The 13,033-nt window shown below is 37.1% G+C and overlaps 2 protein-coding genes and 1 pseudogene across 2 annotated transcripts; 2 read left to right on the top strand and 1 right to left on the bottom strand.

Moving 5' to 3' along the window:
* Positions 1 to 209: 209 nt before the first annotated feature.
* On the bottom strand, positions 210 to 2,008 carry LOC149219470 (putative mitochondrial adenine nucleotide transporter BTL1). The gene is made up of 3 exons (XM_089382598.1): positions 1,327 to 2,008; positions 904 to 1,141; positions 210 to 751 (listed from the first exon to the last, which is right to left on the bottom strand). Exons 1-3 carry the CDS (start codon positions 1,684 to 1,686, stop codon positions 501 to 503), a joined length of 849 nt encoding a protein of 282 aa, XP_089238724.1. The 5' UTR covers positions 1,687 to 2,008; the 3' UTR covers positions 210 to 500.
* A 4,681-nt stretch (positions 2,009 to 6,689) lies between these two features.
* LOC149219469 (small ribosomal subunit protein eS6-like) lies at positions 6,690 to 7,663 on the top strand. Its single transcript, XM_089382597.1, has 4 exons — positions 6,690 to 6,784; positions 6,893 to 7,011; positions 7,108 to 7,273; positions 7,426 to 7,663. The coding sequence occupies exons 1-4, from the start codon at positions 6,705 to 6,707 to the stop codon at positions 7,661 to 7,663; spliced, it is 603 nt and encodes a 200-aa protein (XP_089238723.1). The 5' UTR covers positions 6,690 to 6,704.
* A 2,643-nt stretch (positions 7,664 to 10,306) lies between these two features.
* Positions 10,307 to 11,485, top strand: LOC149219468 (small ribosomal subunit protein eS6-like; annotated as a pseudogene).
* The last annotated feature ends 1,548 nt before the right edge of the window (positions 11,486 to 13,033 follow it).

Genomic DNA, 13,033 nt, shown 5'->3' with positions numbered 1-13,033 from the left:
TGCAGTCTCCAATTCTTCTGCACCATCACCTTCTCCGGTTATCACGCGTAAGTTCTATGAGATTTTGCCATTGCAGGTAGTGCCTGTTTTTCCCGTGTTTGTGTTGAAATTGAGGCATATTTGTGGGTGTTATAGATCTGAAGATTACTGGCCTTCTAGTGCCCCCCGGCACACAAGAGTTGGCACACGAGAGTTAGCACACCAATCCATCCAGCCACCGCAGATTCTTTCAATGGATATTCATGGCCAATGCAAGATAAGAACTCTGGCATACATCCCTTAGCATAGTTTGATCAGAATCTCCCTTTCAGCAAAACTTGAATTTCCTCTTCCCAGGTGTATCCCTAATGAAAAGGTCTAACAAAAAAGCATGATCTTAAAAACTATGAAATCAGAACCTAGCACATTTCTCATCGAGCTTCAATGGGTCTTGGATCAAAACTATGCTGCACGTCACCATAGGGTCGAACCAAAAAAAAGGTACTGATATATTCTGCAATCTATATGTGACTCCCTTCGATTAGGAGAACATCTTTCCATGCTTCATAAAACATCCAAGAAAGGCCAGATGCCGGCACAACTTTGAGGCAACTTGCACTCCAACCCCTGTAAAGTCCTTTCAATCCTTCCTCCTCAATGATTGTTTTAATAATGTTAATCATGTTTGTTGGCTGCTTGCCTTTTAGCATGCCAACCATGAGTCTTTTGCGAGCTACTTCCAGTGGAAAGCTTAATGCACTGGATGTAAGCCCTGCCCATATAGAAACAAGAAGTCAGGACTAAGTGGTTTACAATAAATTAATGAACTTCATAATAATAACTGAGGAAATCTTATGTGGATTAATAATTAACTACTTTGTTTTATTCCGTTTAAAGTAGGCATAAGCTAGAAAGCGAACCCACCTCCAAAGGCTCCAATAAGAAGTGCTTCTACCCGGTCCAGAGACTTCTTGTTGCATGATCTGCAATATGCTCTCTTTGTTGACTCATATACAAAATAATAAGATGTACTGTAGGGAACCATACCAATTATAGTGGGTACAAGGCCTGCATATAAAGCTCCTGGACCTTCTTCCTGTGATATTTTCCTTAGAGCGTGCCTGATGCTATGATACACTCCAGGATGCACAGTGAAACGGTCCTGATTTGCAAGATAAGAAAGAAATTACCTTTACTGAGTTGACTCACAGATTGCCAAAGAAATTCCTGCTTGAGTATGCAATATATCTAGAAATGTGACTTGGATCCTTAGTAGAATATCTATTTCAAGCACCTTTCTAGAAAGTTGTATAAAAACATTACTAGTTACAGAAGCAAAAAAACTACCTTCAAGACCTCCAAAGGATAGCAAGACAATGTGCCAGCGACACCTGCAACAGCACCACTTATAGCAACTGGGGAAATCCAGGATACTGGCAAATCTAGAGTCCGCCCAACAATTTGAACTCGGGGACATCCATTCTTCTCCCAGTGGTCTTGGACAGATGTTAAAAATCGTTTTGTAGATTCAAATGTGCAAAGCTCAATTGCTTGGGTAGGAACTATCCGAAGTAGATTAATGCCATTGCCAGCCCACAACCCTTTCCAGCCTTGTTCTTTCATCACCTCTTTAAAACTCCCAACAATGTTCTTTGAACCAACACCTACAATCATCCTTGTCCTGGAGGAGACATTTGCAAAATACATTGGATTCCTTTTCCATCAAGCATAATGGCTTAAGCCAGCAGCATAAAAAACATAACTGAAACCAAGTTCATATGATACTGAAATTTCCAGTTCATACTTCAGAGACAGGACAATAGCTTTCTCTAGCTCATCTATCTCTTCTTCAGATAATGAAACATGCATACCTCTGAATTATTCGGTAAGAAACAACCAGATGGTTTAGAAAGGTAATTCAGAGATAAGTAATTGAACACATAAGACAAATTTTGAAAGACCTAATTGGCTGTATTTATAAAAAGAAAAAAAGCTATTGCACATCCATGTTGTATTCCATAAGAAAGGTGGTACTTATATAACCCTTAGAATTCTTCGAGGGGACAACTGAGCTTTCAGTCCTGCAAATGATGAATACACTAAAAAAATCCTCACTTAGTATCGTCCCTGGACCCAGTCCTCCTCTATCCATTAAAGAACCCCAACACTTGAGAATTTAATTATTCTCATTTTCTTTGTCTAATGTTAAGGTCAGATTGGGCTTTATCAGGCCAGTGAAAGTAGGGTCACAATCAGGGTTTTCAGGGTTTTATTCTCTTTAAGTGACATGTTAGGGTTTTATTCTCTTAAGTAACATGTTTGCAACTTTGCCCCTTGTGGGCCAATGCACCTCCACAAAGAGGGCATTCAAATAACATAAGCCATCATGTGTTCCACCTTTTGATAGGTGGTAGATACTCAGCAGATTAAAGTCTGAAAGAAGAATTGTAAAGTCATTCTCTTACATTTGAGTGTAGTACCCTTTTGAAGCATAACACTCCTGAAAAATCAATATAAAAGCATTTCTCTAGACAGAATGCATCAAGAATTCGGAGGACATAAGCATCTAGTTCTTCAGCATGATTGATTATTTTCTTGTGAATGGGTTGAATGTTCGCAGACATAATCATTTAACTGAAAGAGGAGGAAATATTTATGTGGAGCCAAATCTCATCACAGGGATATGTCACTATAGTAAGGATAAAGTATCCTATTAAACACCCACTTAGACCAATTTGGCCTGTTGGACATGTGTTAAACCCCTTTGTTGATGGATGGAAACCAATTCCAGGTAGTCAAACACCATCCCTCACACATAGACACAGAAAAACTTTATACCTGCTGGGATTTATAATCTGGGATGTTTACATGGCAGCATCCTGTCCCAACCACTAAGCCAACTAGTCAAACAAAAGATTCAGAGACAAACTCCAGTAACATAGCAAGTGTCAGTGAGATTGAATATCAAGGTTGAGAATCTGTAGAAAAGCCCACAAAAGAATAGGCTGAATAGATTGGCAATCGATCCTACACAGGCATATTCAAAACACACTGAACAACCCTAATCAACTGAACAAAGGCACTAAAGCAGGATACTGCGCTCTCGAATAATATATATGTTCCAGAACTGACTCGAGTAGCAAAAACTGATTGCTTTCACTAGTGAGCCAACTTAACCATTCTGCATCCTGGGGAGACGCAAAGCCTATGGGCTTTCATACCAATCGGAATGAATAAGAGACAAAAGGCTTTATAAATTTCAGGAAGCCCAAGACCTAAAAAATAGTAAGAACAGGAAGAAAAAAATGTCTAGAACTGAACCCTCCTCTCATCACCCCCAACCCCCAAATGGATACTAAGAATAATAGATATTGAAAAAAAAAGAAAAGAGTTTTTCTTTCCATTTTTCCCATTACTAAGTAGTAACTTCCAGTAGGATCTTGGACTTTATACAGTAAGCACCATGCTGTTTGCATAATGCAACTTGAAATTTCCAAAAAAAGGATTAAAAACATTTCATCTTGTCTTTGAATAAAACAAAGAATGAATGAAGAAAAGTTACTGGATAGTTTCCAAAGGACCCACTGCAGTTTTAGCCATGGCCCCGGACAAAGCTCCACTGGTAAACTCTCTAAATGATATGCCTTTGAATATTCATATCAAGATTAATAGCTGAGAGAAATTGGGATTCCCATATCAATATAAAGAGACAGAGCAGTTGGAGGGTCAGCATTTTCTTCAAGTAAAATTTACTGCGGTCGGTTAGTATGAAATTCTCTCTACTCGGTTCAGTAAATAATACTTAAATCATTGGGATTGAAATTTGAAATTGAGGATCTCCAATGTTCTACTCTGGAGTCTATACCAAGGGTAGAAAAGCATACTTACTTGGAATGCTTTGCGCAGATCAGGAGCCTGAAAATTTTCTTTGCTGGGTAGTTTGTCTAACTTTGCCTCCATACTTTTCATAATTAAGGGATCCATGGTGCTCAGAGCCAACAGCTCTATGACTTGAAGTTATGGGATTTTCACACCCCACCTCAAGTATGGACTATTAATCTCAGAAACCCAAATGCCATAGAGGAGACCCACAATACCCATTGCCCGCCTGCATGGTGCCAATAATCCTTTTTAGGTTTCAGAACAAATCCATGAAAATAGTTTGTTGGATCAATTTCGATTATGGAGAACGATGCTATATAGCGGTTAGCCCACCTGTACATAATACTTTCGGTAATTACATCGTAAGGCGTTTCCCTCTAAAATTCATCCCCCTTTTTTCCTACCTGTCATCCTTGGACACCGTACGATTAGATGTTAGACGATTACAAAGACTTGAACCGTTGATCCTTGTGATGCTCTTTGTTTCCCTCGCTGCAAAGGAAAGAAGCGTTTAGGTAAGGGTGGGTGCAGGGTTAACACCGTTTCGCCTCCATTAATCCCGACATATTTACAATCGAAAATGGTCCATTTCAGGTTTAACGAGCAAGCCCAGGATGGCTACTCAAGATGTCGAGATGAAGGACTCAATAGCCATAGTCTCCAATTCTTCTGCACCATCTCCTCCTCCGGTTCTCACACGTAAGTTCTATGAGATTTTACCATTGTAGGTAGTGCCTGTTTTGCTCATGTTTGTGTTGATATTGAGGCATATTTGTGGGTGTTGTAGATCTGAAGATTACTGGGCTTCTAGTGCCCCCCGGCACACGAGAGTTAGCATTGCTAATCTACTCTCAAAAATCAACGACAAGGCACAGATTTTGGGCTTCATCACACCCATCGCCATCACTGGTAGCTAGGGCTGCTTATAGCATTGTGATTACTTCATGCCTTCAATGATTCCAAGCTATAAATGGTGATTTGGTGATTCTACTTTGGATTTGGTGTGTCTTTTGCAATTGTTTTTTAAAGCTTTCAGGCTTGGAGATCTAGGTGGGTGTTGGTTATTTAGCGATTTGCCTTATGGGTTTCTGTTATTGTGAATGTTTGGCCAGGTTTCATATTGATTGCTGCATGATTTTCTACGTTTCTATGAACTTTTAGTGCTTATGTGTTGATTTTCATGGGTTGTTGCCTTGCGGATGCCTGCTATCTTGTTTGCTCAGTGGTGTTTTTGGTTGATTTTCTATCTCGGTGCTTCTGTTTCATGGTTGCCATGGAATTTATGCCTAACGGTGAAATACCCACATAACATGCCTATTGGGAGCTGATCTCACGTGTCCTGTTGCCGGTTTTGTGCCTTGGCTTTCTGTTTCATCTACACTCTCTGATTTTTGTGTCTGTGATCTATGATTTACGGGGTTTTCCAGAGCTGATCTCTATTGCTATAAATATCTGAGCGAGAACCTATGGATCAGAGTTGTAGAAATCAAATCAGACCCATGTGTAGATAGTACTATACTGCTGCCTTAGAGAGCAGGGAAAAACCATTGCAAGGAATCCTATAGAGATTTTGATAAAATCCCAAGACCAAATTATTTGACCCTTGAAGCAAATGACTTTTCCCCCACAAAGATTCTGAAGCGGTTCTTCTGTGATATCCCGATCCAATTTTGTTCCTGGACATTTTCTTGTTTTTCTAGCATCACTTTAGGTGTTTTAGGCATAGATTTGCATCTGGGTTTCGATCACAAGACATCAATCAGATCCATATAGGATTAGAATGTCTTCACTGGTTTGTTTTCCATGGATCTCTCGCAATGAGCTCTCTTAAGATGTTTTCTTCTTTTTTCTTTTATGAAGAAGCTCAGGGATCAAATTGACTCCATATTTATTACGCATCTGCATTCTCACCATGGCCTAAGGTCTAGACTGGCTACTGACAGATTTGAGATCTTATGCATGTATGGTCTTAAGCATAGTTCTAGACTAGATTAAATTGTCCAGTATTTTCTAGGCTGTTGCATGGCTATATTTTGGGTGTCTGTTAGCTTTGTTCTGTTGTTTTCTCTTTTTTGATATTGGCATAATAAATTTTGCTATGCTGGGTTTCTGAATTTGACAAAATTATATAGGCTATGAAACCAATTCAATTTATTTGAGATGCAGGTTCCCGGATGGTTTTCTAAGGTCACCAACCCTGGTAATACCTCATCTCATGATTCTGAGACTTAACTTCATTCCTTTCCTCCGTCTTTCAAGCAGTAACCCTGTCATGATTTTTCTGTTGCAGCAGCAGGGAGGTTTGCTTATTATTTTTGTCTTCACCATCAGAAATGTGGGTCTATTGCAATTTGGAGGTGATTTGGAGCTGATCTCACGTGTCCTAATGTAGGTTTTGTGCCTTGGCTTTCCATTTCATCTACACGCTCTGATGTTTGTGTCTATGATCTGTGCTTCAGGGGGTTTTCCAGAGCTGATCTTTATTGCTATAAATATCTTAGCGAGAACCTATGGATTAGAGTTGTAGAAATCATATCAGATTCATGCCTACCCATGCCAGTAAAGCAAGTGTGAGCTTATGCTTTTTTTGATGCCCCATTGGGGTGTAATAGCGCTAGTTATTTGAAGTGAACTAGACTCGTGCATTTTATGATAAGAGGCTTGCACACGAGGTTAATGGTGATGCCCTTGGAGAGGTATGGGTTGACTTATCATTTTGTTATTATTGTGATTAATATATATTTATCCTTTTGTAACTGTCTCATGTTTGGGAAAGTTTGCAACTAGTTGTAATATGTTGTGCTGTCACCTTCTAGGAGTTCAAGGGATATGCCTTCAAAATTATGGGAGGATGTGATAAGCAGGGATTTCGCATGAAACAAGGAGTTCTTACTCCAAGTCATGTACGCCTATTATTGCACAGAGGTAAAATATTAATCTTCAACATTTTATTCTTTTATGATATGTTATCGTATAGTTTCATACGAGTGATTTAGTACATTATTCATATCAATATTAATTATCTTTCTTCGGGCACCCCCTGCTTTAGTGGGTATGGAAGGCGTAATGGTGAGAGGAGACAAAAATTTGTTAGGGGATGGATTGTTAGTCCTGATATTTCTGTCTTGAACCTGGTCATTGTTAAGAAGGGTAACTACTGAATCTGTTTATTTCATTGATGTGGATATGTTGCAATTCTTGATCCCCTATATTACTTGCATGAATTTATGGACCCTATGTTTGTAGGAGAAAATGATCTTCCAGGTCTGACGGACACTGAAAAACAAAGGATGCAGGGACCTAAAAGGGCATCCAAAATCAGAAAATTTTTCAATCTTTCCAAAGAGGATGATGTTAGGAAATATGTCGAAACATATCGTCGAAATTTTCAGTCTAAATCAGGTCTACAATCGTACCTTATGTTAGTGTTAATTTCTCCTAAGTTGATTTGTTTTGTACAATTTTTTTTTTGGGAACATCACCTATATTGAATAAGTGCATCTTAATAGTAGTAAGTATGATGTCATCTAAGAATTCATTTTCTCTTATTTTTCTATTTTCAAGTAAGACACAGAGCAGAGCTCCAAAGATTCAGAGGCTTGTAACAACATTGACTCTACAAAGGGAGCGTGCTAGAATTGCAGAAAAGAAAAAGAGAATTGCTAAGGCCAAGAGCGAGGCTGCTGAATATCAAAAACTCCTTGCTTCAAGGTTGAAGGAGCAGCGTGATTGCAGGAGTGAGAGTTTGGAAAAAAAGAGAGCATCCCATGTCTCAACTGGATCAAAACCATCACTTGCTTAGTATAATGTGCTTTTATCTATTTATGTGAGGTGAACTCCCTTGCTTTGCATGGCATTGTACTAAGTGCAATTTTAAAATCGGCAAGCAATGATTTACTTATTGAGTATTGTTTGAGAATATATAGTCTTGGTATACTTTGATGAAGGCTCAGACTGCAGGATTTTGAATATATGTTAGCAACTGTAATTCAAAAGATTTTTTTGCAGCTTTGGACAAAAGTAATGTACTTTTTATTTTTATTTTTAAATTCAAGTGTTTTCATTTAATGATTCGAGTTCTTGCTATGGCTGGAACAGGTAGGGTTATATATCTTGTATCTTTTCCTTGATGTTACTTTTGGATTGCAGCCCTTATGATATGTATGGTGCACCCCCCCTACCTTTATGCTCCTCAAAATACATCATGATAATTATTTTCTATACTTTGGCATTGTGTGATGTTTTTATTATAAATTGAGTCCGACACAAGCTATATTGGTAATTTGGCCAAGTTGATTATTTTTGGTGCCCTTTGATCTGAGGTGAAACTCGGTAGTGGTAATTTTACCCAAAATCTTATCTTATATACCTGGTTTAACTGCAGAAAGAAAGGAGTACTTAATAACAATACATCTTGGCTTGTACTTTGAAAGCACAACTTTGAACTTAAAACACAATTTATGTTTTTTTAATGTATTTGTGAAATTTATTTGCTATTGTTGCAACAGTTGCCCATATTATATTCTTCAATGGAAGGTGAGCTTTCTCATAACCTTTTATTTGTTTTCCCACACATTATATATTTCTTCCTCCTAATTGAACTATCCATTTCCCCATAAAATCTCTATGAATAGTGGCAACAAAATGAATTTTGTACTCACCAGAAAACCATGTTACTTCCAGAGATCAATAAAATTTTCTAAAACTCAAAGAAAATGAGCTTATGTTGTTTCCTTTTTCGTTTCTGATCAAAATTGATATTGGAATAGATGCAGTTATCTTGCCTTACAAGAGTACATAAAAGGAAATCAGTACATCAAAACCTTTCCGATGCCTACCCATGCCAGTAAAGCAAGTGTAAGCTTATGCTTTTTTTGATGCCCCACTGGGTTGTAATAGAGCTGGTTATTTGAAGTGAACTAGGCTAGTGCCGAAATTTATTTGCTATTGTTGTGAAAATAGCAACCAGGTTACAATGTTGTTGCGGAATTTATTATTGGGTTCTTATTGCCTAGAAAACCAATTGCCAATATCCTTTCAAGACTTATGGAAGGATTAGTATAGTACATGCTCTTTCTTTTCTTGTAGACTTAAAGCTTGGGCACTACATGAATATTCCTCCACATTGCATGTATGTTGCTTAGCTGTGGCTCTTATATTTTTCAATTTTCACTTCTTCTATAGTGTTCAATCTTATAAAATAATTTATAAACCATAAGTATCATTTTTTCATGGGGTTCAGTTTTTTATTAATTATATTTGAGTCCAGGGGCTAACTTGTGGATGTACACAGCTTGTGGGCACAATAGTTGCAGGTACAATCAATCTCTGTATTACATGGTGGATGTTGACAGGTATAGAGAATATTTGTGATGTGGACTCTCTGCCTCCTGACAACCCTTGGACATGTCTAAAGGATAGAGTGGCCTTTGATGCATCAGTCACATGGGGCTAATTCAAAATTTTGGTTAGGTTTTATGTAATACAAGAGGTTACATTAGTAAGTTTTGAACTTACAATAGTAGTGATTAAAATCAATTTGCAATTATAATATTACTGATTATAATGGCTAACAAAAAGCTGATAAAAGAAGCCCACAAAACCCCAAAGAATCCTTATTCAATCTCCATCCCAATTATGGTATTCATATACATGAAATACGTTTTTACTTAGCTTTGTTATGTTGTTTTCTCTTTTTTGATATTGGCGTAATAAATTTTGCTTTGCTGGGTTTCTGAATTTGGCAAAATTATATAGGCTATGCAACCAGTTCAATTTATTTGAGATGCAGGTTCCCAGATGGTTCTCTAAGGTCACCAAGCCCGGTAATACATCAGCTCATGATTCTGAGACTTAACTTCTTTCCTTTCCTCCATCTTTCAAGCAGTAACCTTGCCATGATTTTTCTGTCACAGCAGCGGGGAGGTTTGCTTATTATTTTTGTCTTGACCATCATAAATATGGGTCTATCGCAGTCTGGAGGTGATTGGGAGTTGATCTCACGTGTCCTGTTGCAGGGTTTGTGCCTTGGCTTTCTGTTTCATCTACACGCTCTGAATTTTGTGTCTATGATCTATGCTTCAGGGGGTTTTCCAGAGCTGATCTTGATTGTTGTAAATATCTGAGAGGGAACCTATGGATCAGAGTTGTAGAAATCAGATCAGACCCATGCCTACCCATGCCAGTAAAGCAAGTGTGAGCTTATGCTTTTTTTGGTGCCCCATTGGGTTGTAATACAGCTGGTGATTTGAAGTGAACTAGACTCGTGCATTTTATGATAAGAGGCTTGCACAGGGGGTTAATGGTGTTGCCCTTGGAGAGGTATGGGTTGATTTATCATTTTCTTATTATTGTGATTAATATATCTTTATCCTTTTGTAACTGTCTCATGTTTGGGAAAGTTTGTAACTAGTTGTAATATGTTGTGCCATCACCTTCTAGGAGTTCAAGGGATATGTCTTCAAAATTATGGGAGGATGTGATAAGCAGGGTTTTCACATGAAACAAGGAGTTCTTACTCCAGGTCGTGTATGCCTGTTATTGCACAGAGGTAAAATATTAATCTTCACAATTTTATTCTTGTATGATATGTTATCGTATAGTTTCATACCAGCAATTTAGTAGATTATTGAGATCAATATTTATTCTCTTTCTCTGGGCACCCCCTGCTTTAGTGGGTATGGAAGGCGTAATGGTGAGAGGAGATGAAAGTCTGTTAGGGGATGCATTGTTAGCCTTGATCTTTTTGTCTCGAACATGGTCATTGTTAAGAAGGCTAACTACTAAATCTGTTTATTTCATTGATGTGGATATGTTGCAATTCTTGATTCCATATATTGCTTGCATGAATTTGTGGACCTTCTCTCTGTAGGAGAAAATGATCTTCCAGGTTTGACGGACACTGAAAAACCAAGGATGCTGGGACCTAAAAGGGCATCCAAAATCAAAAATTGTTGAATATTTCCAAAGAGGATGATGTTAGGAAATATGTCAACACATACTGTCGAACTTTTCAATCTAAATCAGGTCTACAATCGTACCTTATGTTAGCGTTAATTTCTCCTAATTTGATTTGTTTTGTACAATTTTTTTCTTTTGGGAACATCACCTATATTGAATAAGTGCATCTTCATAGTAGTAAGTATGATGCCATCTAAGAATTCATTTTCTCTTATTTTTCTATTTTCAGGTATGACACGGATCAAATCTCCAAAGATTCAGAGGCTTGTAACACCATTGACTCTACAAAGGAAGCATGCTAGAATTGTAGAAAAGAAAAAAAGAATTGCTAAGGCCAAGAGCGAGGCAGCTGAATATCAAAAGCTCCTTGCTTCAAGGTTGAAGGAGCAGCATGATTGCTGGAGTGAGAGTTTGGCAAAAAAGAGAGCATCCCATGTTTCAACTGGATCAAAACCATCAGTTGCTTAGTATTATGTGCTTTTATCTATTTATGTGAGGTGAACTCCCTTGCTTTGCATGGCATTGTACTGAGTGCAATTTTAAAATCGGCAAGCAATGATTTGCTTATTGAGTATTGTTTGAGAATATATAGTCTTGGTATATTTTGATGAAGGCTCAGACTGCAGGATTTTGAATATATGTTAGCAACTGTAATTCAAAAGCATTTTTTGTAGCTTTGGACAAAAGCAAAGTACTTTTTATTTTTATTTTTAAATTCAAGTGTCTTTATTTAATGATTCGAGTTCTTTCTATGGCTCGAACAGGTAGGGTTATATATCTTGTATATTTTCCTTGATGTTACTTTTGGATTACAGCCCTTATGATATGTATGGTGTACCCCCCTACCTTTATGCTCCTCAAAATACATCATGATAATTATTTTCTATACTTTGGCATTGTGTGATGTTTTTTATTATAAATTGAGTCCAGCACAAGCTATATTGGTAATTTGGCCAAGTTGATTATTTTTGGTATCCTTTGACCTAAGGTGAAACTCAGGTAGTGGTAATTTTCCCAAAAATCTTTTCTCATATACCTAGTTTAACTACAGAAAGCAACGAGTACTTAATAACCATACATCTTGGCTTGTACTTTGAAAGCACAACTCTGAACTTAAAACACAATTTATGTTTTTTTAATGTATTTGTGAAATTTATTTGCTATTGTTGCAACACTTTCCCATATTATACTCTTCAATGGAAGGTGAGCTTTCTCGTAACCTTTTATTTGTCTTCCCACACGTTATATATTTCTTCCTCCCAATTGAACTATCTGTTTCCCCAGAAAATCCCTATGAATAGGGGCAACAAAATGAATTTTGTACTCACCAGAAAACCATGATTGAGGTCTATATTCATACCATATCGTAACATACATAAAACTTAAAGTCAAATTACACTTTTTATATATTGAAGGGTCAGAGTGAGTTGAGATTAATGGTGAATAGTGAGTTGAGATTAATGGTGAATATTCATATTAGGTTGTAACTTGCGTAGTTTTTAACCATAAGTTACATTCCAGTGAATCTAACAATGAATATCAATAATGGTGATTGAAGTTTTAAATGGGTGGAGTTAATAGAATTATAACAAGTGGCTTGCACCCAATATTCCCACTATCTATTATTAGGTCATTTTAATGGTGGTAATTAATAGAAATTATACTTACATTTACATTAATGGTTTAAAGTACATCATTTTAATTGTGGTAATTAATAGAATTTATTATTAATGGTTTAAAGTACATGTTATCACTGGGAATTTCACCGGGCTGTGTAAAGGAAAATCCCAAGGTAACATTGAATAAGTTTTTAGATTGGAAATGGACCTTTCCAGCTTAGATAGAGTTATCTCTCATAACTCAGTCACCCTGTCTCACCTCAATAACTTGTTATTTAATTAGTATAATGGCTAGATATTATGTACGATAAGATTTAAAATGTTGTAAGACAGTGAAATATCCATTGGGCATGGATTTATGATAATTAGCAAGAAATCTGACGGATCCATTTAAAATGTTGTAGGACAGAGTGAAGTATCCATTAGGCATGGAGTCATGATAATTAGCCCAAAATCTGATGGATCCTCCATTACCTGGGTATGGATATTAAGGGTTAAAATGTTGTAGGATAGAGTGAAATATCCATTGAGCATGGAGTCATGATAGTTAGCAACAAATTTGATAGATCCTCCATTACCTAGTTATAGATATT

Source organism: Pinus tabuliformis, chromosome Q, assembly GCF_031772625.1.
Source record: "Pinus tabuliformis cultivar Carrire ecotype Pingquan chromosome Q, CPIR1, whole genome shotgun sequence".
NCBI classification, from domain to species: domain Eukaryota; kingdom Viridiplantae; phylum Streptophyta; class Pinopsida; order Pinales; family Pinaceae; genus Pinus; species Pinus tabuliformis.
The sequence above is the reverse complement of the archived record's forward strand: the minus strand, read 5'-3'. Positions and strand labels throughout refer to the sequence as shown.